Source organism: Monomorium pharaonis, chromosome 2 (assembly GCF_013373865.1).
Source record: "Monomorium pharaonis isolate MP-MQ-018 chromosome 2, ASM1337386v2, whole genome shotgun sequence".
Classification (NCBI taxonomy): domain Eukaryota; kingdom Metazoa; phylum Arthropoda; class Insecta; order Hymenoptera; family Formicidae; genus Monomorium; species Monomorium pharaonis.
The window spans coordinates 27,345,068-27,370,055 of NC_050468.1; the positions used below are offsets into that span (position 1 = coordinate 27,345,068).

Sequence of the window (24,988 nt, forward strand, 5' to 3'; positions counted from 1 at the left end):
TAAAATAATGAAATAATAAATGCAAAGTAATAGTATAAATAACTGTTTTTAGATTTTTAATACATACAAACAATACTTGTTAAGTACGTCAATTTAACAACCATTCGGTTTTCTTACGTTATTGAACATCTTTATCAAAACATACATTGTCTTTAGATATAGGAATTATTGCTAATCATTTTTAAAAATAGAATGTGTGTTTTACGTAAAGTCAAATATATACTCCGTAGAATTTCAAAGATCGATATTATTTCTGAAATGACATTGGAATATAATAATAATTTAAAGCAGATAAATAAGAAACAGTTATATTAGATGAATAACAATGTAAACAAAACGGATTTCAATATCTCAAACATATCCCTTCATATAAGTCGGTGACCGTAAAGAGCGAGGATGGTCAAAGGATTAATATCGGCCTTAATTTCGGCTTTGCCAACACAGGATATCGAGTTCTGTAAACATAGCTACGTTAAGATCCAACGTACATATAGTCTCTCGATAGCCTCGCACCGCGTCGCCGCTGAATCGAGAAAGACTGGCGGAAGGGTGTTCGGGGCGATCGGGGGTGGTTCTGCCGCATAAAGGGTCGCACATATTCGACGCCCCGGCAGTAAGCGCCGCGACGTCCGTCAGAGACGCGACGTACAGCGTTCGCACGTGAAGACTCGTGTCACGTGGCTACGAAACGGCGCGCGTATACTTTTTGACATTTGTACATAGAAAGATCGGAGGACAATTGAAGATCTTCGTTTTGTATATTTTTCGTACGAAGAATTGAAACGTGGCTGAGGCAAACGCAATTTTATAGTTGGATTTTATGAAATTAAAGACACTTTTCCATCTTTATTTTTATTTCTAATTTGTTTAATTTATCCACGCTGTGCTGATTAAATATTTATCTAAAAGTAAATTAATACACGATTTAAATAAATTTAAATAAATTTATGATAACCGCCATTTATGAAAAATTTGTAACTAAATGCGGTGCACACTTGATGATTATGTGTTGATTCAGATGGAAGCCTGACTGTATCTATGACATATTCATCAATAATAATTACTGACCATGGATTGCTATAGGAATTAGAGAAAGGTATGGTATTATAGTAAATTTATAAATAATTTTTTTTTAATTATTAATAAAGTAAATTATAAAATTGTACGAGACATGTTATTAAAAAATTTCTAGTTTATTATTTATTTATTAAAATACTGTTATATTTTTTTATATATTTATTTTGATGTATTTGATTTACATTTATGTAAGATCACAGAATAAGATTTAATCCGAGAAATTTTTTAATAAAATTAATTAACTTTTTGTAAAAAAAATGCTTATTTTTATTATCAATAATTTTGAAGTATTTTCTATGCTGATTTTTGTTTGTTGTGATACATAAATTATAATAGAATGTAATAAATTTATTTATCTTTTTATATATTTTTACAGAAAATTAAATTATAAAATATATTATTAGAATAATTACAAATATATGCTCATATAAATTTTTTTGTAAGCTCTTTATTATTATTTTTGTATACCTTTAATTTAGTTGAGCGAAACAAGCGAGAGAATAATTAATTTGGATCGTTATCGGAAAGGTTTTCGAAACAATTTTACATTACAACGTTTATTTGTTCTCGAAAGTTTCATTAAACATTCTGCATAATGACATCGCGGCGAGATCTGTTGACATAATAAAGAATCAGATTGAACAAACATTCAAAATGTTAAATGCATGTTAAAACACACAAAGAGAGTTTTGCACGAGTTCGAATATAAATAATAATAATATTCAAGCAAAATATTATAGAATAATAACAACTATAAATTAAAAAGTTAGAAAACAAACATATAAAAAGATGACATATGTTTTAAATTAAGTATTTAAAAAATGTTTAAGGTCTTAATTAATCCGATATAAAGAAATTAAAAATAAAATCTTGAATTTAATACGCAGCTTAAAATATAATTTTATTATACGTTTTATTCTTAGTGCAAAATTGTAATATTCAATCAATTTCTATAAGGAATCATTTTAGAACATACATGACAACTTTCTCAAATGTAATTTTCAAATTTAACATGATGGGTATAATCGTGTTCTACCCTTTCGTAATAAAGAATATCTTTGTTATGTAAAGTGACACTCGAGACTTATGCAATGTATACATAATTTAAAAAAAAAAAAATTTTAATAAATACAAGTAAATTTGTTATACAAGCTGAAATTTGCAACCATCAAAATTTGATAATTCTAATTCTGTAACACGTATAATTATATTGAAAACTTAACTTGCGATATAAAAAGCTGAACATTCTTAATGATTAGTTTGTTCTATATTTATTAAAAAATATTTTGCAAATTCTATTAGAAAGCTGTGTCTCAAGACCTGCAGTTCCGAAATACTTTGTGCACTAATGTAAGAAAATTATAAGAAACTGATATAATCGTACTAAACACTTAACTTGCAAAATAAAAAGCTGAACATTCCTGATTAATTCGTGAACCTAATTTTTATTAGATTCTTTTGCGAATTTTATTAGAACGCTAATGTAAGAAAATTATAAGAAAATGATATGAACCAATGAAGGATTATTAATAGCTGGAGCGAAAAGCTGCGATAAGCGTCTGACATGACGTAGACGGTATTATTTCCAGCTCATAAACTGTGCTTTAGACAAATGGCGTGTAAATATAGTTCAGGGTCTGTTGCCGCGCGAAGACCCGGAGTCGAGAATAAGTCGCGCACTTATTAGCACAGATTGTACTTAGCCCACTTTCCCATAGCACAATGGCCTCGAATGGCTTCTCCTTGCGAGAGCTAGCAAAATTGTCTTACCTGTAACAGAAAGCGTGTCGTTTATCGTGCATTCTTCTTGGTTCTTGTATATATGTTTGACGCGTTTCTCACAAGAAAAGCGCGGAATTGCTTTTCAGAAATATTGCGAGTAAAGAAGCAGAAAATTGAAATTGCAAACATTAAAAATTTTACACAATATTGCTATCATGATATTTGAAAGTACAGTAGTTTCATTTTGTTGTTTCACTATCTAAAGAAGTTAATTAAATTTGCAATTACAGATGAACAGAGATAAACATTAAATTTTTTAATTTTTTTTTATTATAAATAAAATTATTAATTTATTGTGTGAAAGATAAAATATTTAAAATTTATATAATAATACAAGTTTTAAAAGTTTGATGTACAAGAGATAAAATTAAGGTCTCGTCCATTCGAGCACGAATTTTTCTCTTTTATATAATAATTTAGCAAAAAAAAATCAATATATATGTTTAATAAAAAATGATTTAATAAAAAATTATATTTTTTATCTTGCTTTACTAAAGATACATGAAAAAATAATAATCATATGGTTAGTCTAGTTCCTCGTTTTCACGTAACTTAGGTGCGCGCCGAGTTTTAAGGAGTCGAAGTCAACGTCGAGCGGGACAAAGTTATCTGGTATACGCGAGAACGAGCTTCCATACGTCAACGAGAGTAACACCGATACACTCGGCACGTAAACACCGGAAAATAGACGAACCCATCTCGTCGCCGCTCATAAATTCTCAGTCGCCATGGCGGTAAACACGCGTCTCGGTAAATTGGGCATAAATATAATTTAAAGTTAGCCGATTTCGGTCACGTAATTCGAAATTACCGACGCGAGCTTGGGGCGTGCGAAAGGGCGAAAGGGTATGCTTATGTTACATAATCCTACCATGTGATTCCATGTGTGACAGCGACGGGACAATGTAATCCTTCGACTTTAAAGGCGAAACTTAATTCCTTTCCGCGGCATACGGTCTCCGATCGGGAACTTTTTGCTTCTCTCTCTCTCTCTCTCTCTCTCTCTCTCTCTTTCTGTCTCTGTTCGTACTCGTCCTTTTCTTTGCAAAGCGAGTTCTCCTTTCTTCAATTTGCTGCATTATTCATGGAACCGGGCAATTACAATTTCCCCGAGCTCGGTCGTGCGAAAGAGAATTAAAAGCGGTCTGGGTTTCATCGAGTCGCCGATTGGTTTGGATCGACGTGCAAATTAATGGCTGTGTTAGCAATTCCGCAAAAAGACACGGAAAGATACGATGATAGAGTGTTTGCGCGCATAACCGCGTAAATAACATTATACAGAAATTATGAACAGAAATAATTGTAATAATACGAAGTAAAAATTTATTTGATATATAAGCAAACAACTCGTATAAAAAACGTACATCCTATATATTATATAATTTAACTTTTTATTAAAATATAAAGAGATAAATAAACATTATTACATTCTATTATAACTTATGTGTATCAAACAAAAAAACAGTATGCAGAAAATGCTTCAAAATTATTAGTAATAAAAAAGCTTTTTTAACAAAAAATTTATTAATTTTATAAATGATATATTATAGTACATATATGTACTATAAGAATTATATTATAGTGGTTTTGAGGGTTTAAACATTAATTAAAATTCTTTTATTAATTTTGTTCATTTATTTGGGATTTAAAGTAAAAGTTTTACTTACTTATTTGTATAATGTTATTTTTATTTTTAATATTATTATTAATTTTACCTGATTTTTCACAACATTATTTTATATTGAGTTATTACATATATTTTGTTCTTTATTTTGCTTTTAATGTGCACTGATCTATAACCTTTATATCATTCTAGATAATCATTTGGGCTGCATCGTTTCTCTTGAAGAATATGTATTAAGAAAGCTATGTAAACTGCTAATGAACAATTATAAAAGAGTAACTTTTCTACACATAATTCAAGATGAGCCTCATTTAACAATGACAAATCTATCAAAAACAGTTATATGATTGGACTAATTATGCCGAAAAGTTTGTGACAACACAAAAGTGCCCATAATGAGCAAAGCTCGTCAGAACGAGGATCGCATCATCAATCGTCGTACAATGCTAATCTACCAGAAAAAATCCGTTTTTTTTCAAGTCGGGGCACGGCGCAAATTGGGAGGGCTGTTTAAATTTTGGAAGATATAATATCTCCCACGAAAATGACGCAGGCCATGATATAGCATTAGGCGAAGGAGACAGGACTCGTGCGTCGATTTATGCGCCCGCCGCCCGATTCTAAGAATTCTTGGGCTTCGATGTCCGAAACTTGTCTCAGTACTTGGATTGATTTAAGAATGAGACACGTCGCGGTATTATGGGACACTTCGGGAACTGTTTAGACGGCTTATCTAAGCGGACGTCGAAGAGGTCCTGCGAGAAAGCGTCGCGGCGCCTGAGATCACTGATCGCCAAGGCCAGAAGGTGGGGTCTGTCGACCGAGGAGGTCGTCGAGTTGCCGACGATAAAGAGGCTGGTGCCGAACCGCGTCACCTCGAGCTCGACCACATGGACGACCCTGGCTATGATTGCTCTTGCCTTGGGCGGCAGTATGGTCCTGGCATACATCTGCGCGCCTTGTATCACGAGAAACAGAACGTGAAGCCGATGCAGACCTGATGATACGAAGTACTTGCTAGAAAGAAGACCATTGCCAAAAAAAGGTAATTAATTATTCCAATTTTTTTTAAATAATAAAACGTTTTTTAAATAAAAATTAATTTAATGAAAAAAATAACATTGTAACACACATCAGAATATTTAAAAAATAAATTGATTTTGTTGAAATTGCTCGAACCAAGCATTATAATTTTATTATAAAACTATGATTCTTGGTTTTTTAAATAAAAATTATAGTCTATTTAATTTTAATTTTTTTTAAGTAAGCAAACACTTTGAATACAAAGGTATTTTAAACGATGCATGTCAAGTCGTAAAATAATTCGGCGCGCATATTGTGTTAAAATTTATATTACACACATTGACATTAAAGTTTTAGTTTCTTAAAATGTATATATTATAAATTTTTTATTATAAACTATAATCCTTTTTATTAAATGAAATTAATAAAACTGTTGTTTTATATATTTATGATAAAAAATTGCGAACTTAAAATCAAAACACAATAATATACGTTTATTTTAATTTATTTCTTATTACTTATATTTATTGATATTTTTTTTCCTTATTTCTCAAATATAACAACAACATTATTATCAAATCCAGCATCTGCAAATTACTGTTATATTATTATTACATTACAGCAAAAAAAAATTTTTATTTTTTGCAATGCAATAATCTGTCACAAAAATTAATATAACCCGAGAAAAAATAGACATTAATATGATCAGATGTAAATATGCATGATTAGATATGAAAAGATCTAATAATATATGATCATATATAATTAAATTCGAAAATTGGCGCGATATGATCATGTATAAATTATAAAAATACATAATTAGATGTAAAAAGATTTAACAATATATGTATTTTATATGATCATGTATAATATTTATTATATAATTATATAAAAACATATATTATTAGATATTTTTATATCTAATTATATACTTTTATGATTATATATGATCATATTGCGCCAAATTTCGGATTTGATTATATATGCTTATATCTTTTTATATCTAATTATTCATATTTACATCTGATCATATTAATGTTTATTTAGATTATATATAATTATATATTATTAGATCTTTTTGTATCTATAAATTATATATTTTTACATCTGATTATACTAATATCCATTTTTTCTCGGGAATATTAAAATATCTTGCAATAATAAACCTTATATATATGTATCTCATACGTTTATTTGATGTATTATTAAATCAATCAAAGAAATAAGTCTTACTGAAAGATATAAGAACAAAAACGGAAATAATTACGTAGTTGTAAAAAAAATTTTAAAAAGTAAAACATCTAAAATATCTGTAAAAATTATACTTGTTAAATAACTAGAGAGGGACACATTTCAAAAGAATCTCTTCTCAAACTTTCAGAATATGGAGTAAATGTCGTTATACAATCTTTTGTTATAGTATATTCATATATTCATCTACCACCATCGTGATAAAATATGATATTAACAAAAAGATAATCATTAAAAATGTAAGATAAATACTGATAGCTATTTTTCATATTTTTGAAAAATAATCTTGCAGGAGAATATCGTATTTCAGAATAATCACCATCGTGAATTAACTTTTAATTTAAAGCATTACGGAAGAAAACTTTTATTTTTTATACTTTTGTAGCTATTGAAAAACTTTCATTAACAGTAAAGTTATGTATTAAAAGTATATATGATAAACGTGATACTATTTATTGATAGCTATTACATCCGCATCATGTTTGTCACGTATATATTTACGACTGATATGGTACTTATGACCGGAAACAATATATTATAAAGTAGAATGCAAGATGCCACATGTTAAAAATTACATTAGATTTTTATTTTTATACTAGCTATGTTCTGCCACGCGTTGCTGTGGCTCTCTATTCTTATGCTACGTTTTTTTCAAATTTTCTTTGCTTGTTTAACGTTCAAGAGCTTTGCTTTACTGTTGCTCTTTTTATTTTATTTTTGAATAAGCATTTATCTATCTTTAATAAATCTAATATTCATTTATTCACGTACTTCTAACTTTTTTTTCTAAAAGCTGCCATGAATTTAGAAATCCATTCAAAAGACTGTTTTAAATAAGTTCCTTTTTTTTAATAAAATAACAGCCACCTTTATTTTTCTTATTATCTTAATTTAAACACAATAGAAACATTCTTTGCCTCTCCCGGTCTCTTCCCGTCTCTCCCCGTCTCTCCCCGTCACTCCTGGTCTTTCCCCGTCTCTCCCGGTCTCTACCGGTCTCTTCCGGTCTCTCCCTGTCTCTCCCAGTTTCTCCTCGTCTCTCCCCGTCTCTCCCAATCTCTCCCGGTCTCTCCCGGTCTCATTTCTTCTCTCCCGGTCTCTCCCCGTCTCTCCCCGTCTCTCCCGGTCTCTCCCGGTCTCTCCCGGTCTCTCCCGATCTCTCCCCGTCTCTCCCCGTCTCTCCCCGTCTCTCCCCGTCTCTCCCCGTCTCTCCCCGTCTCTCCCCGTCTCTCCCGATCTCTCCCCGTCTCTCCCCGTCTCTCCCCGTCTCTCCCCGTCTCTCCCCGTCTCTCCCGATCTCTCCCCGTCTCTCCCGATCTCTCCCCGTCTCTCCCCGTCTCTCCCGGTCTCTCCCCGTCTCTCCCCGTCTCTCCCGGTCTCTTCCCGTCTCTTCCGGTCTCTCCTCGTCTTTCCCGGTCTCTCCCCGTCTCTCCCAATCTCTCCCGGTCTCTCCCCGTCTCTCCCCGTCTCTCCCGGTCTCTCCCGGTTTCTCCCCGTCTCTCCCCGTCTCTCCCGGTCTCTCCCGGTTTCTCCCGGTCTGTCCCGGTCTCTCCCCGTCTCTCCCCGTCTCTCCCGGTCTCTTCCCGTCTCTTCCGGTCTCTCCTCGTCTTTCCCGGTCTCTCCCCGTCTCTCCCAATCTCTCCCGGTCTCTCCCGGTCTCATTCCTTCTCTCCCCGTCTCTCCCCGTCTCTCCCGGTCTCTCCCGGTCTCTCCCGGTCTCTCCCGGTCTCTCCCCGTCTCTCCCCGTCTCTCCCCGTCTCTCCCAGTCTCTCCCCGTCTCTCCCGGTCTCTCTCCGTCTCTCCCCGTCTCTCCCGGTCTCTCCCCGTCTCTCCCGGTCTCATCTCGTCTCTCCCGGTCTCTCCCCGTCTCTCCCCGTCTCTCCCGGTCTCTTCCCGTCTCTTCCGGTCTCTCCTCGTCTTTCCCGATCTCTCCTCGTTTCTCTCCGTCTTTCCCGGTCTCTCCCCGTCTCTCCCGGTCTCTCCCGGTCTCTTAGAAAGCTTTACTAATTATGGAGCGTAAATCAAATATAAAGGAACAGTGAATCTATATAATGAGAGTGTTAAAAGCGTATAAATGAAACCTCTAAGAGACACAAATTGAAACATTGGAATATAAAGAAAGTGGAGATTAAGACAATACATATTGCACTTATCGAAACAATATAACATATTAACAATACTCAAAAATTATAAAAAATGACATCTGTTCTTTATTTTTTTACGAACAGAGCAAAAATAAATCTTTTCATAAGTTATTTCACATGCAGCTATTTTACATATGTAAAAATCAGTAAAAAATTTTAAAATTTTATGTTTAATTATAAAAATATAAATTAACTATACATGTTTTATTCTTCTGACGACATCTATTAAACTTATAACAAATATGTATGCATAAACATGAAGTATTATTCATGGATCATCACGAAGTGTTAGGTTGCGTACGATCTTTTTGAAGTCAAGCAACGTCGACGGTAGTTAACAGTTGGATGGGTGACCGTTGTCTCGGGCGTATAAATTAAACATGTTCTAACAGATACGACTGTAGCTTGGCTGAAACATGTATAGTCTACTCCCCTAAATTATCATAGAAATTAAGCGATGCTAGACTGGTGAGGTTGAATTTATGAAAATTATTGAATAATGCAACCAATTTTTTGCTCTTAAAACCTTAAGCAAATGTTTAGTAAATATTTAAAAAAGAATTTGATTAAACGTTAAATAAATGTTTATTAAATAACAAAAGAATATCTTTTTTAATGTAAAATAAATATTTTTTTTATGAGAAAAAGGGGACTTATCCTATTATTTAAATGTTTTTTAAAATGTTTCTAAAAATGTTTCTCAAATATTAACAAAAATATTTTTTAAACATCATTATGCTCATTGGGTTATCTCACTTAATCTTTCACACTAGATAATTTTTGCTATAGTTGCAATATTATTTTTTTGCAGAGGATGACAGCAGTTGCAGGAATATTTATATTTTTATATTTTTTTCAGACAGTATAAATATTTAAAAGTTTAAATAAATTTTTGTAAAAAAAGAAAGCAAGGATAAATAGTACATACAATAATTGCTGAATCTCAAGTAGTTTTATTCGTCAAATATAAAATGACAATTTATTTTTCTTTTCTCCACTATTATTTTTATTAAGATTAAGGAAATAATAAATTATGAGTTAAATGTAAATTAATATTAATAAAATTAAACTTTACAAGCAAGGAAGTAATGTCTACGTATGTTCTTGCTCATAATAGTAACACATAATCCGCCATATTTTGTCATACTTGTAAGATTAGAAATTAAAACATTAATTATAATCTCCGAAATTTTTCGACTTAACTACGTGAATTATCGTAAGCAATAGTAAGTAATTTTTATGCATTTTTATGCATTTGTGAAAAGCATAAACTTTTGAGATTATACTTCTACATTGCATGTTTTGATTTAAAAAAATAATATTTTATTTTATAGAATAACATAGCAGTATATATAAAATTAAACTTTTTATTTTGATCATTCTAGATTCTAATAATAACTGATTTTTAATATTTATGTTAAGAGCGGCACAACAGAAATTTATTACGATGCATAAATGCATGGCAATTTAATTAATAATGGCTTTAATTAATTTATCAAAGAAAATAAACGATAAATTCTAGGTAAAGCAATTGTGTTAGAAACGGTATTATTCGTTTGAAACAAATTGTGAACACATAAATTCAATATGACAATTGACTTTATTCACGTCTTTTATTGTTTTCTGCACCGTATACGGCTTTACATACAATGTACCTTTTATGTTAATTAACTTTTTATATTAATTTTATATTAATACAATTTTTATTTTAATTACATTGAACAATTATATATATATATATATATTTTATATGTATATATATAATTGTTTAGTGTAATTAAAATAAAAAGTATATAAAATATATAATACAGTTATAAAGATAAGGCCTACAAACAATATCATAGCAGATTTTAATACTTAATAATATATATGTAATTTTATATATTTTTTGCATATGATTTTTTTATAATAATACATTATCTAGTTCTTCAAAACTACGCGCCCTTATTTTTGATCTTGAAACGCAGTTTTCTAATTAAACCAGAATAATATCATAATATTAAACCAATAATAAACTTTTAATAATACTAGTTACGAAACATCTAATTATGATCTCTCATTTTTTCTTGACGTTATTCCAATTTCGAATTTCCGATTTCGGGTATCCGTCGGTTATACAAGAAGAATAAGCGAGGGAGTTTTCGACAACACCGGCGTGCAAAATGCAGATCAGCGCGTACACGCCGGATACCAGTGGCCGAAATATTTTGCGGGCGCATGCGTCTTGAGTTTTTCATGATTTTCATAATAATACCGGCCTTTACTGGCGCGACCGCGTTTGTTCACGCATCGCCGCGCCGCTGCGTATGGGCGATAAAACCGTTCATTAATTAGCTCGCGCAAAAAGCAGCGTTATTTATATCGCCGGACAAGAGCTTTCTCTTTCCCCCCCCCCACCCCTCTCTTTGTTCCCGCGTTCGCGTGTGTGCGACGTGTGCGTCCCTCTAGTTTTTTCTTCCGCTCAAAGTTGTACAAACGACGACGACAAAGACGACGCGCGACGCGCCTTCGGGGTGGTCGTACGCGCCGCGCTAATTAAAATGCCCAAAGTATCGTTTGTCATACGGGCGCCGATTAGCCACGCCGTTGCTCGCTCGTAAATTTCTAATTTGCGCAACACCGGCGGAGGAGGGGGGGGGGGATTTGTTCGCGCGAATGCAGCACCACGCGCGATCGAGCATCGGCGGCGGCAGCGTGCACAGTTACAATACCTCGCCGCGCGATACGCCGGCGGGTTAACGCCGTGTTTCAATTATTTTACAGGCCGGCGAATTTACATAACGGTATAGCCCCCGGGTTTATTACATATATCGGCATCAATTAGTTAAAACGCATCGACCTCTGTGCTCCGAAGTGAGCGGAGGATCGCGTTGCGCCGCGCCGCGCGCACTATCGTCTGCTGGGGATTGGAGAATAGATCGCGTCGTGTTTTTCGCCGTGTCGACTGCAGTTGTCGGGTTGACTTTCTGTTGTTACTTCTCGAGTCCGCGGAGTTAAAGCGAGCGGAAAACGGAGAGACCTCTGCACGCCGCGTGCGTCATCCCGACGTCGAACTAATTAGGACGCTGTTTTCTTCGCCGGGCGCAAAATAAACGCCGTTGGTGTCGTGTCACTATGTGTGCTCTTACTTTGCTACAAAGGACGAATTAAAATTTTTAGAGGAACCGTTAGAATGCGTGATCTCGATTAAGCGCCGGAATGCACGACGGAGATTCATTAAAGTTAGAAGCATTTATTATTGCCACTTATTAAGCGGCCTGCACTTATTGTAACGATGACTCGTGTTATTTATGGCATATTATGTTAATTCCCTGTTTCGCATAAACTACGGAAGCTTACTAAGTAGCCATGTATATTCATATGCGAACGTACGCCAAAACTTACTAACCCTGTTTAATGCCGAAATATTGTCGAGGATTTACATGTGGGCTCTAATGAGCAGATTGGATCTAATTCTTTGACTTATCGCCTTACTATAAATTTTAACAGTCGTCGGACGAGCCACGCGTAGATTTAAGAAATATTCGTATATTTTAGAAGGAATTACGTGCCTGTAAATATATGTAATATTTGGATATTAGATTTTATTTAAACATATTATTTTCATAACTAGTAAACGATAAAAAACCATTAATATTCTTAAATTTAAGTTAATATTTGTGCTAAAGAAAACTTTAAGTTGAAACCTCGTACGTTGTCCGTTTAATGTATATTAAAGACATATTTTTATATGTCTGTCTTTAAATAAATAAAAAATACAATCTCTAATTTTATTTGTTGAAAAAAACTCTTCTTTTTGTTGCAGATCGTTGATGTGACGAGCTAAATAACAAAAGCGGAAAAATAATGAAGGTATTGAACAGATGAAGTATATATAATATATACATATATAAATATTCATAAAAATACTTATAAGATCTATGTAATTTTAAAATGTAAAATAAAAGTAAATTTGCGAATGTTAACGCAAAAAATGTCGCAATATCATTTATTGTGCAATTCAGATAATTGCATGTGTATTGCGAAAGAAAAAGCAAGACAAGTATTTGAAACATGTTTTTTATATAAGAAACTCAAGTATTTAAGAACAGTGTAACATAATGACGAAAATTTCTTAAAATAGTATAATACTGTAAAACGAATTTATTATTTTTATTAATTATTATTCAAAGAATTTTAAGCATTAAAAATGTGAAAAAAATTGAAAATTGAAGTTTTGATTAACCGAATATTATAGATATGTTTAAACACACATCATTGCTTCGCATAAACTTATATTTAAAGATTATAATAATCTAATATTTTACGATATCTATATATCTTCAGATTTTTGGTGCGCAAAACATATACAACATTAATTATATGTATACGTCAAAAGCGATCATTTATTTAATGTGAAGGACAAATTAAATTGTGCATCGTAACTTATACACTAAGATTATTGCTCAAGCATAAGACTAATTCTCAAATAAAGTACATCGATTAAACTTGTAAATTTTACTTTTTTATAAGAGCAAGTGAATGTTTAGTGATATATGTGGTGATAATTCGAATTACACTGTATCGATTACCGAATAAGAAATAAACATTTGAAATTGTTATATTTTTGCAATATTTTTGGTATAATTTTTATTGTAATTATAGATGGTTCCAGGAGAAACTGGCAACTATATTACAACGAAAAGATCGATATGGATATATATCTACTTTAAATATAAAGTGAAAGCGGATAATATGGAATAGAGCCTTATTTTTTTAAAGAAAGCATTATAATCATGCAGGCAGCAATCGTTGCAAGTTGTTACAATTATTGCAAAACATGCTGTAATGAACGGATTCGTAAATTCATTTTTTATTTATTTTAAATTTATTTCTTATGTTAAATAATTTTTATTTTATATAAATTGTGATTTTTAATTATTTAAATATGAACATTTTCATACTTGTTGTAAATAATAATATTTATTATATATATAAATAGTAATATTTATTTTACATATCTACTAATAATAATTTAAAAATTAATTTAATATTTTTTGTTGCAATAAAATTATTTTACTTTTCTCATAACTTTGTATAGTAAAGATATAAACTAGTTTTTAATCAATTTGCATAAATAAGTCCGCGTTTTATTTCTTGTGTTATCTATTACTGTTTCTAAAATTTGATCTGTATATTTTTACTTTTTAGTTCACACTTGATTTTACTTTAAAAATTTTTTTAATACTAAATTTAAACTTATGATTAAATTTTTGAGGTACCTACTAATAACAATCAATATATTCTTAATATATATTGTTAAGAGTCCCACATAAATTATAATTAAGTTCTACATGTTTATCGGAATAATATTGATTCAAAAACGTTATTCCATATTATCTATCTGCTTTTTCTTATATTAAAGCACACATAATTATAATTTAAACAATGTATTTTATCAATATTAATTAATTGTAATTTTACATTAACTTATTATATAATTTATTAGTTGTTGTCCAACGTTCCTCATAAAGCAAAATAGTTTATACAACTTAGATCTTTAAGAGAAATAAAACTTAAACAAAATTATTACAGTTTATGTAGTGTATATAATGTAAATTTAACAACCTACGATTTTTTGTTCTATTCAATGTTCTAGCAATATTTTATTTCAGAAGAACGTTGTACATTACAATTTGATGTCACTAATAGTAGAAATGGCGCACTTAATTTTAATATTTGAGGCATTAATATTTGTTAATTAATAATATCAAAGTATAGCAAATGTAAATATTATTGGAAATAAATATTTAAAAATTAATTTAATATTTTAAATGTACTTATTGCATTTTACATTTTACTTAAAATTCAAATCAATTAAAAAAAACTAGATGTAGAAGTCTTTATTATCTCGGATTCAGAAAACACATGACATAATTTATAAAGTTTATATTTGATTCCTAAATTTATTGTAGCAAGAAAACCTTCGCAAATTATGGATTTACGTCATTCCTGTCGTGAATTTTTAATTCATAAAGGATTAAATTTCTCAAACGGTACGTCGCATCAGATACTTCAGTGTATTGGATGACATAATAAATGTAATATGGATGTAGCAGTACCATTTGCAATAGCTGCTACATTTTAATTCTACTGTACAAGCTATTAAATGGCTGTAAGACTATCATTAGTTTAACGTGGGAAGAGGATAGCTACGCAGTTGAAAAGGATATGATAACATCCTCGGATCTCACTTTCTGATGCTTTATCACGTTGTTTTATGAATTAATAAAATTAACACTATGTTTGTATATAATAAAGTAATTATACATTGCATTGATACAGCAAATAATTGATCTCGCAAGTCTATTGTGACAAACGATAAAATACAAACTAATACCTCTTTTTTACTAAAGTAATTTCAAGAATTAAAAACGGAGTGGCAAGAAAAATATTGGAATCGTCAAATTTGAAGATAATTGTGAATGAAAATATCAATTTCTTTTATTTTCGTTCGACATAATTTGATTGTTAGACAAATGAATGTACTTTAAAAAATTAAGACAATTATTTCTAGCACACGACGAGCAAATAATGAGAATCGAATAATAAAATTTTGATTCAAAATTGAGCATTAGTCACGACTTAATCGAATAATATAATCTCCAATTATTGAAAAAATATTTGACTGATTAACTCTACCTAGTTTTCTTTTTATTTGATTATTGAAGTCGAATAGATTGACTTTGTGACGTTTTGTTTAACATATTATTAGTTTCAGATCCATATTTTTATTAAGTTAAATACGCATTATAAAAATCATCAAAAAAACAAATTTTTTATAAATTTAAAGTTAATATTTTATTTTAACGAAGATTTGATTGATGATTATTATTGAGCGAATAACTCTCTTCGTTTCAAGTCATTTTTATATTGTGATTGTATGTACATATATATACATAACGTCCTCAAAATTAACAAGTAAATGTAATTTCTTTACATCAATTGCTCCGACTATTCTGTCCTAGTTCCTCATTTTAAAAGAAGTATTTCAAAAATTTTAACTTCTTGTTACGAATATTACGGCACTATTTAACCATTTTTTAAACACTAAGTGGACTTAGAAATGGACTTAGAAGAAAAAAAGCCATCTAAATAATGCCAATATATGTAAGTATCTTAATATAGATATTATGCTGGTGGATATAATAATAAAAGTTATATTATATGTTTTAAATACTATTCTTTATTAATAGTTTTTACATAAATGTAGAAGTATAATTTTTTAGTATAATTATAAGAAATACACTTTTCTTTTAAAAATATCAATAAGTGTTTGATATTAGGCTAATTTTTTATGTGTTATATTGTAATTTTTTAAAATATTGAAAAAGTTTAAAACATCTATATAAATAAAAATGTAAAATGTTTGTTACTCATCTAAGATCTCCGTAAGTTATTCACCGATTGCTTTGAAATTTTGATACAACGTTGCATTCGTAACTGGGAGTGTTCTTATGGGGTCTGATTATGGAAATACCGTGTGTTTCAAAAATGATGGCCATAATTTAAGTGTAAAAAATAGTTTTTTATTAATATTATTGAAATTTTGACACATTGAGACGGGGAGAGACCGGGAGAGACGAGGAGAGACCGGGAGAGACGGGGAGAGACCGGGAGAGACGGGGAGAGACCGGGAGAGACGGGGAGAGACTGGGAGAGACGGGGAGAGATCGGGAGAGACGGGAGAGACGGGGAGAGACCGGGAGAGACTGGGAGAGACGGGAAGAGACCGGGAGAGACGGAGAGAAACGGGGAGAGACCGGGAGAGACGGGAAGAGACCGGGAGAGACGGGAAGAGACCGGGAAAGACGGCGAGAGACGGGGAGAGACCGGGAGAGACGAGGAGAGACCGGGAGAGACGGGAAGAGACGGGGAGAGATCGGGAGAGACGGGGAGAGACGGGGAGAAACCGGAAGAGACCGGGAGAGACAGGAAGAGACCGGGAGAGACCGGGAGAGACCGGGAGAGACGGGGAGAGACCGGGAGAGACGGGGAGAGACGGGAGAGACCAGGAGAGGCAAAGAATGTTTCTATTGTGTTTAAATTAAGATAATAAGAAAAATAAAGATTTCTGTTATTTTATTGAAAAAAAGGAACTTATTTAAAACAGTCTTTTGAATGGATTTCTAAATCCATGGCAGCTTTTAGAAAAAAAAGTTAGAAATACGTGAATATTAGATTTATTAAAGATAGATAAATGCTTATTCAAAAATAAAATAAAAAGAGCAACAGTAAAGCAAGGCTCTTGAAAATTAAACAACGAAAGCAAAGCAAATTTGAAAAAAACGTAGCATAAGAATAGAGAGTCACAGCAACGCGTGGCAGGGCATAGCTAGTTAATTATATAAAAATTAAATCAGTTATACGTAAAGAAACATGTGTACATTTTTCAAATTGTTTTAATAATTCTTAATAATTCTTAATACATTAACTGCCTTTTTTTAAAGCTTTTTGCGGATAAAAAAATTTACAATAAAAAGAAAAACTTACTTTTTTATTTAAATTATAAAATTAGAAATTTTAATTAAAACGCAATATATTACATATTTATAATTGTTTACTTCTTATTGTATCTTTGTGATTTATAATTGTTGTTCTGACGTTCTCATAAAATACATACGTCAGATACGTCAATTCTACATTTTTAGACATATTGGACTTTCATGTAACTATAAGCTGAAAATTGATATTAATGTTATTGATAATCACTCTCATATTATTTTGTTAAAATTTTTATTTTGTAATTTTACAATTTATTGTAATTTTTTATCAAATTTCTAATTAAAAAGGAAAAGAATCAATAAATGTTCGATAAAGATATTATTATCTTTGTGATAAAGATTGATTAATAAAAACACAATTATTAAATGTAAAATATAAAATTTTTTTGAATTGATATTTTTTATTAAAAAAAAATTAATTTACTAATGATAAAAGTAGAAATAAAATCATAAGTTTTGACAATATGTGACAATATTACGTATTTTTCTACTATCGTAGGAAAATTGATTATTTGCAAAAATCTGCGTGCACTATATACGTATTAAAAATATATATAAAAAGAATTGTAATTTGACAAAAAATGATTATTATTGACACTAGTTCTGATTGAGTCATGGAAGCGTGATTAGGAAGCGTGAAAAATAAGCAACAAAAATAGAATTTTATAATGCTTGTAATATAATTGTAAAAAATTGATCATAAATTGAAAATCATAAACTATATCCCAAAGATATAAAAAGAATAATTTAAACAGTACAAAAAATAAAAATTATATGCAAGTCATACATTACAAAAAATAAAGTAAATATTTATTTATCAAAAATCATACATCACAATACAAGAAAAAGTATTTATTATAAAAACAAATGTTAGAAATTACATATTAAAAGAAAAATGTATAATATTTGGAATTATAAAGGCATAGTAAACGAAATACATATATTTGGAATATCATTTCTATAATAAATGTTCTATATTTATAAAATGTTGCAACTTTTGTTAAAAATTATATTTCACGATGGAATAAAGAACAGATTGTGTTTTGTGTTTACTAACAACATTAAAAAAAAAAAAATTACTTAATTTAATTATACTTTAAAAAAATTATTTTAAAAAAATTTTTTTACTGAAGTAAATTTCTAGATGTTACACCTAAAATTTATCGCCAAATTTTTGCATAAATAAGTTTTAAAAAAATTTTTTTTTACATTTTATTAACAGTTTAAATATAAATTTTATCTTTATTATTTAAATTAAGCGTAAAGCATATGCAATATTACAATAGTCGCTAATCATTTATCTTCTTTACACTAGATAATTTTTGCTATACTTGTAATATTATTCTTTTGCAGTGAATGACAATGGTTGCAGGAATTAATATATTTTTATATTTGTATATTTTTTTAGACAGTATTAACATTCAGAAATTTAAATAAATGTTCTGAAAAAAGAAGCAAGAATAAGTAATACATATATTGTTAAATCTTAAGTAATTTCATTCATCTAATATAAAATGAAAAATTTATTTTTCTTTTTTCCCCTGTTATTTTTACATACAGAAGATTATATGCAAATGATATAAATTAACAAATAAAAATAAACTACTATACATACATTTTTGATCTTTGACTGCAAATTTATACATATATTATATAAAATTTTATGGATTTTTCTTTTTAATAGACACATTTTTATTATCAAAGTTTTAAAGAAAAACTTATTTATTTACACAAGATTATTAAAGATAATATTATAAATTATTTTTTTAAAAATTTACTTTTTTAATAATACAATAATAATACATAAAGAATCAAGCCTGATACTTTAAATAAATTTAAATAAATCTAACGTGTAAAAATTTTATGTTTTTGAAAAATAAAAGTTTTATAATACAAAGGTATGATCTTTATTTCCTGCAAAACAATTTTTATTGCATGTACATTTTTATTGTAGTGCTTTATCATACATATAATATTTGTCGTTAACTAAAATCATTTATAGCTATAACAGTATAAAAAGAAATCCTCTCACGTAGTGCTAAATTGAAAGTTAATTCACGACAGCAACTATTCTGAAGCTTGTGTTCTTGCAAGATTATTCTTTAAATCATGGAGAACAGCCATACCAACATTTATACTTCATTTTTAATGATTACGCTTTTATTAATATCAACTTTTATCACGATGGTGGTCAGCGAGTCATATATAATAGATCTTCCAAGTCGCGGCTGTCCTGCAGGTCAGAGGAGAGATAGTCAAGGACTATGTCGCGTTCCGGCTTAAAGATAGGTATAATTTTTACATATTTTTATATATTTTACAGATGCTTTACTTTTTAATATTTTTCTTTTAATTACATCTTTTTTCGCTTTATATATAGATATAAATACACACACACACACACACACACACGCACACACACGCTGATATATGTATACATATGTATGATACAATAAGATTTGTTGATGCTTGTCTTCGAGATTGCAGTGCATTGGTTTTTGTTAATTTATTTATCATTTGCACACTAAATATCAGAGTTGGACAGTAACTAGTTAAAAAGTTGAAAGTTAAAAAGTTAATAACTTTTAATTTAATTTAGTTAATTTTAAATGATTTAATTTTTAACTTTAACTAGTTATTTTTGAAACTTATAAACTTTAACTTATTAATTTTTTTCTAAATTAAAAATTTTAGTTGGACAAAAGAAAAAAATTATAAAATAAAAATACATTTCTGCATAAAAATATGTTTTGTTATTTTATATAATTAATATTATAACTTAATTTACAAATAAAATTAAACATATATGATAATATTATAATTATATTAGTAATCTGACGTAAATTATATAGCTTTTTAATTTAATATAAATAAAGCTTCTCAAAATTAACTTTTACTTTAACTTGAGTTAAATTTATCTTAACGTAACTTTAACTAAGTTAATTTTTTATTTATGTAACTTTTTATTTATGTAATTTTTTATTTATGTAATTTTTTATTTCATAAATAAAAAATTAACTCAGTCTGCATTACTATATTTTAAATTATAATTTTTTTATGCCAAGAAGAAACTCTAAGGCTTTATAATTTTGATATAAATACCATTGCGCCCCTAAGTACCGCGCTGACTCTTTATAACTCTTTGTTAACTTTTTGTTAAGCTTTTGTTAAGATTGATTATTGCAAGACATTTTAGTTATGTATATTTTATATTCATATTATAATTTGTATTTTATATTTTATAATTATTGATATTTAATTACTATAATATATTATTACATTAAGAAAAATAAAACTTTTTACATAACAGTATGACATTGATTATTTGTAATGTTAAACATCAAATTTTGATTTTTCAGACACTGGAGAATCCAACAATGCTGTTACAATGTATATTTGAAAAATAAAAAAGGATTATCAATAAATATTGTAAATTAATAATGGAAAATAAATTGGTATAATTGGATATCTTATTGGATTTTATTTTAAGTTTGCAATTCTTTTAAATAAAAATTGGAAAGTAACTCGTTACTTTCAACGAAATTAGAGTTAGAATTACTTTATTTTAATATCTGTAATTTAACTTTATCTTCTTTTTTCTTTCGTTACCGTAACTTAATTTAGCTTTTTAGCAACTAAGTAACTAAATAACTACTTTTATAATTATTTTATATATTTCTCAATTATGTGTTGAGTCATCTCTATATACATATAGTTTAGCTGCGCTGTAGACTCTGACAAAATAATTTCTGTATCAATTTCTGTTTCTTGCTAGAAAATTCCCATAATAAGCTTCAATGAACAGTATCTCTGAATATGGGAATATTTTAATAAAATAGTTTATAAATAAAATAGTTTTGTAATGTTAGAAATATAAGGTTTTAAGTATTTGAAGTAGCAACGTATAAGCATTATCAAAAAATTAACGAACGATTTACAAAAATTAAAAATCATTATAAATAAAGAACATATTTTACTTTGTGCCTACTAACAACATTTTAAAAAATTAGAATAAAATAGTAGTAATATTTTACAAATTAATATATCTAATATTACTAGTAATAATCCAATTTTACTCTATAATTTTACAATGTAATTTTACACTAAATTTGTTGTAATAACTTACTTTTCCACCAGCATACCTTTGTAATATTTCTATTAGCTTATATTCTTTACGTGTCATTGTTAGACGTGTGTGTGTGTGTGTGTGTGTGTGTGTGTGTGTGTGTGTGTGTTATTTCAATTTACTGTTATTTCTTATAATGGTAACCATGCAGATAGTGAATCAAATTTTAGTTAGTAAATCTAGCGACAACAATTCCGTTGCCACAAAGTTGTCGCGCGAAACCCTCTGGGGTAACTTTCACCCTCGTCTGGCTTCTTGTCTAACGAGTGTTTGGCACAAACTTTGACCGGGCCGTTATACATCACGAAATCCCTCGGTAAAATGCGTATACGTGGGGTCCGAGCGTGCGTACGTAATTCGCGGACAATCGACCGCACGCGCGGCCGGACAATCGTAAATTGTTGTGCGCGAGGTCGCTTTTCCGCTACTTAGATAATGAGCAAAACTTCACTTACCTACGAGGGAGGATAAGGAACACCGGGAAAAGGCTCGGCCGCGCGGAGTCGTGCACTTACGCAAATTGAGGATGAAAATGGAAGAAAAGAAAGCACTCAGAATCCGCGAAGCACGGAAAATTGCCGCATGCACAAAAAAAAAAGAAGAAGAAATTGGGAATGGCAGAGCTTCAACGTGCCGAGTAAATGCCTGCTGCTCATCGAATTGTCAAGCGTGCGATAATGGAGCAAATTCGATACCATCGTATTTTTATTTTGATCTAAGCGACGGAGCGTTGCCTGAATTGGCGAAGTTGCTCGAGCAAGTTCGTACGGATTACTGTAAATTTCGTCAAAGAAAATGTTTCCGAAGGGTACGCAGAGATTTTCTGCCGGAATTGTAATACGGGGACACAAGTTTTATTTATGAATCGGCACGGCTCGTTTGCGTGTGACGAGCTTTTATTCAAGAGGTCAAGCATCTGCGAGTAAGTGTATCCGCAATCATGCTGTTAAAAGTAATTGTATTGCTCCATGGTGTATGTGTGTAATGCGCTTCGTTGCTTTTAATGGCGAGTTTGCTTTCCCGTGCTGCGTTTGGGACCTATATGCGGTTATTACATGCGTTACGTAACTCACCCTCTACGTTCTCCCCGTTGACGCGGTAGCGTTCCGCCGGACGAATCCCACGTGCAGTTATTACGATACACTTCGTGTTGCGTTCGTTAAATATTAGCACGCATATATTGTGCCGATATTGTGCCAATAAATTATACCAAAAAATCTTTAATCTACAGCCACAATTCCAAGCAGAACAAAAAGTTCTCTCGTGACTTAAAAATTGATTCTAAAACGATTATTTAAAAAATACATGTAAACGTATCTTAAACAAGATAAATATAATTATTTATTTAATCTAGATAATTTTAAGATAATATTACTGTTAAGTAAAGCAATTTATAAAAGAGAAAGCGAGAGAGAAAGAAAGAGAAATATATTTATATATTTATTTTTAAATTTTTATTTTTTAGAAACAAGCTAGATTCTTTAAATAATTTAATGTGACGAAAAATGTTCCTGTTTTGATTTGATTTAATAAGCAAATAAAAATAAAAATTTAAAAATATAAAGAATACATAACTCATATTATAATAACAAAATTCTTTCAAGTTTTCGAACAACTTATAGTTTTGCGGCAATAATAAAGTTTCTTTTATTAAGATAAATAGTAACTTAGGATTTAAAGCTAAAGATATTTCTTTATATTCGTTGTTATTCAATTAACTTACATTATTTGAAAAAGATAATACTTCTTTTGTCTAAAATAAAGATAGAGATAATATACATTCAATAAATATCTAAATAAAAATAAGACACACATCTTCTGATAAAACACACATCTTCTAGATAATTATTTTGACAATTTTATGTAGATAACAACAAACATTGTTCATTTTATACATTATTGTGACATTGTGTTTTACTTGGGAATTACTTGATGCACGAATTTGCCTAATAACATTAAAAGCGCGGCTTTCAGATCCTGGATTATTTCTCTGAAATGGGAAATAATCAAGTGCCGCACGCTGCGTGACGCAGCTTACGACGTGCAAAGGAATGCAATTTTCTGTGGGTTTCCGCATCTCAGCCACGCGCTTCACTCGTCTCTTCACTCGATCCTAACGCGAGTTGTTTCCTCCCTCCTTCTTCCCGAGAATTTCTCTAATTACACCTTTATATTTTCGCGCCGCATATATTATTAGTTTGAAATTATTTTTGTCTTAAAACGCGATTATCTGGCTTCTCGTTCGTCTCCGGCTTCTGGTCCGGATTAGCATTCTAATCCTACGTACTGATAAAAGGACCCGTCGTGTCAGTTTACCTTACGTTATCGCAAAGGATTCGGGTACCAGCGATAAGGTACTGTTTACTCATTTTGAAGCACGAGAACTGCGGAGAAATTGCACGGTATACTTTACAGCAGATTAATTGAACGAGCGACAATCGCACGATGATAGACGGTTAAAAAGTTCTAGACATACGGAAACTTGAAGTAGATTTCATTACGGTCTGCGTGACACTCCATTAAAGCTTGCATGAAATAACATGAAGTAGCGACAATTGTCGCAACGTTTTGTTCCCGATTCAGAGACTGCGCTTTTTGATTTGCGACGCAGATTTTTTGCGTCGTTTGTATAAGAGACAAAATGTTTTTAAAAACAGAATCAACACACACTGATAAAATATTCTGAATCCAAAGATTACCTAATGTATAAAAACTGTTGCAAACACAGAAACGGATAATCAAATTTTATAAATACCTAAGAAAGAATTTACAATATTTTTTTAGCTTGTTTTTTAACTTTTCTAGCTTAAAGTTACACGGAGAAAATTTTCTTTTAAAATTTACCTTCAAATCTGATAATTGTAAGATAATGTGGGACCTCAAGAAATTTTATTATACTTTTTAGTAAAATTTACTAAACAGTATAGTAAAATTCCTCGAGGTTACACATTATTCCACAATTACCAGATTTTGCGAGTAAACTTTAAGAAAAAATTCTCTCCGTGTGCTTTTCTAAATTTGTACTGTTATTCTAGTCTAGAAAATCGATTTCTTTTCTATATTTTTTAAATATTTAAAATCTTAAAAATAAATTCAAAAAAAAATTTATTTTTATTTGTTCAATATCCGAAAAATAGCAAAGATATTTTTATGTAGACAATTTTTGCTCACAGATTGTTTGATACCTTCAATTAACTTTGAACGTATTTTTCCTGAATATACATATTTTTCAAGTTGGTTGATTTCTTAAAAATCTATTAAAATAAATCTATCGATATTATTTTTACATATACATACATAAGGTACATATCTGTTATCACATAAATTAGGATCATTGCGATATTTATAAATGTTGAAATAAATTGTTTTTTCATGAATGTTAAATTTAAAAAAATAAAAATTAATACTTGTTTTTAAA

General features: G+C 30.2%; 1 protein-coding gene and 1 long non-coding RNA gene across 2 annotated transcripts; one reads left to right on the forward strand and one right to left on the reverse strand.

The window, feature by feature from the left end:
- Positions 1 to 4,675: 4,675 nt before the first annotated feature.
- LOC114255491 lies at positions 4,676 to 5,526 on the reverse strand. The gene has a single exon (XM_028194388.2). The coding sequence runs from the start codon at positions 5,431 to 5,433 to the stop codon at positions 5,140 to 5,142; it is 294 nt and encodes a 97-aa protein (XP_028050189.1). The 5' UTR covers positions 5,434 to 5,526; the 3' UTR covers positions 4,676 to 5,139.
- Positions 5,527 to 11,691: 6,165 nt separating this feature from the next.
- Positions 11,692 to 14,706, forward strand: LOC105839722. Its single transcript, XR_003626747.2, has 2 exons — positions 11,692 to 12,122; positions 12,707 to 14,706. It is a non-coding gene; the product is annotated as an uncharacterized LOC105839722 (long non-coding RNA).
- The last annotated feature ends 10,282 nt before the right edge of the window (positions 14,707 to 24,988 follow it).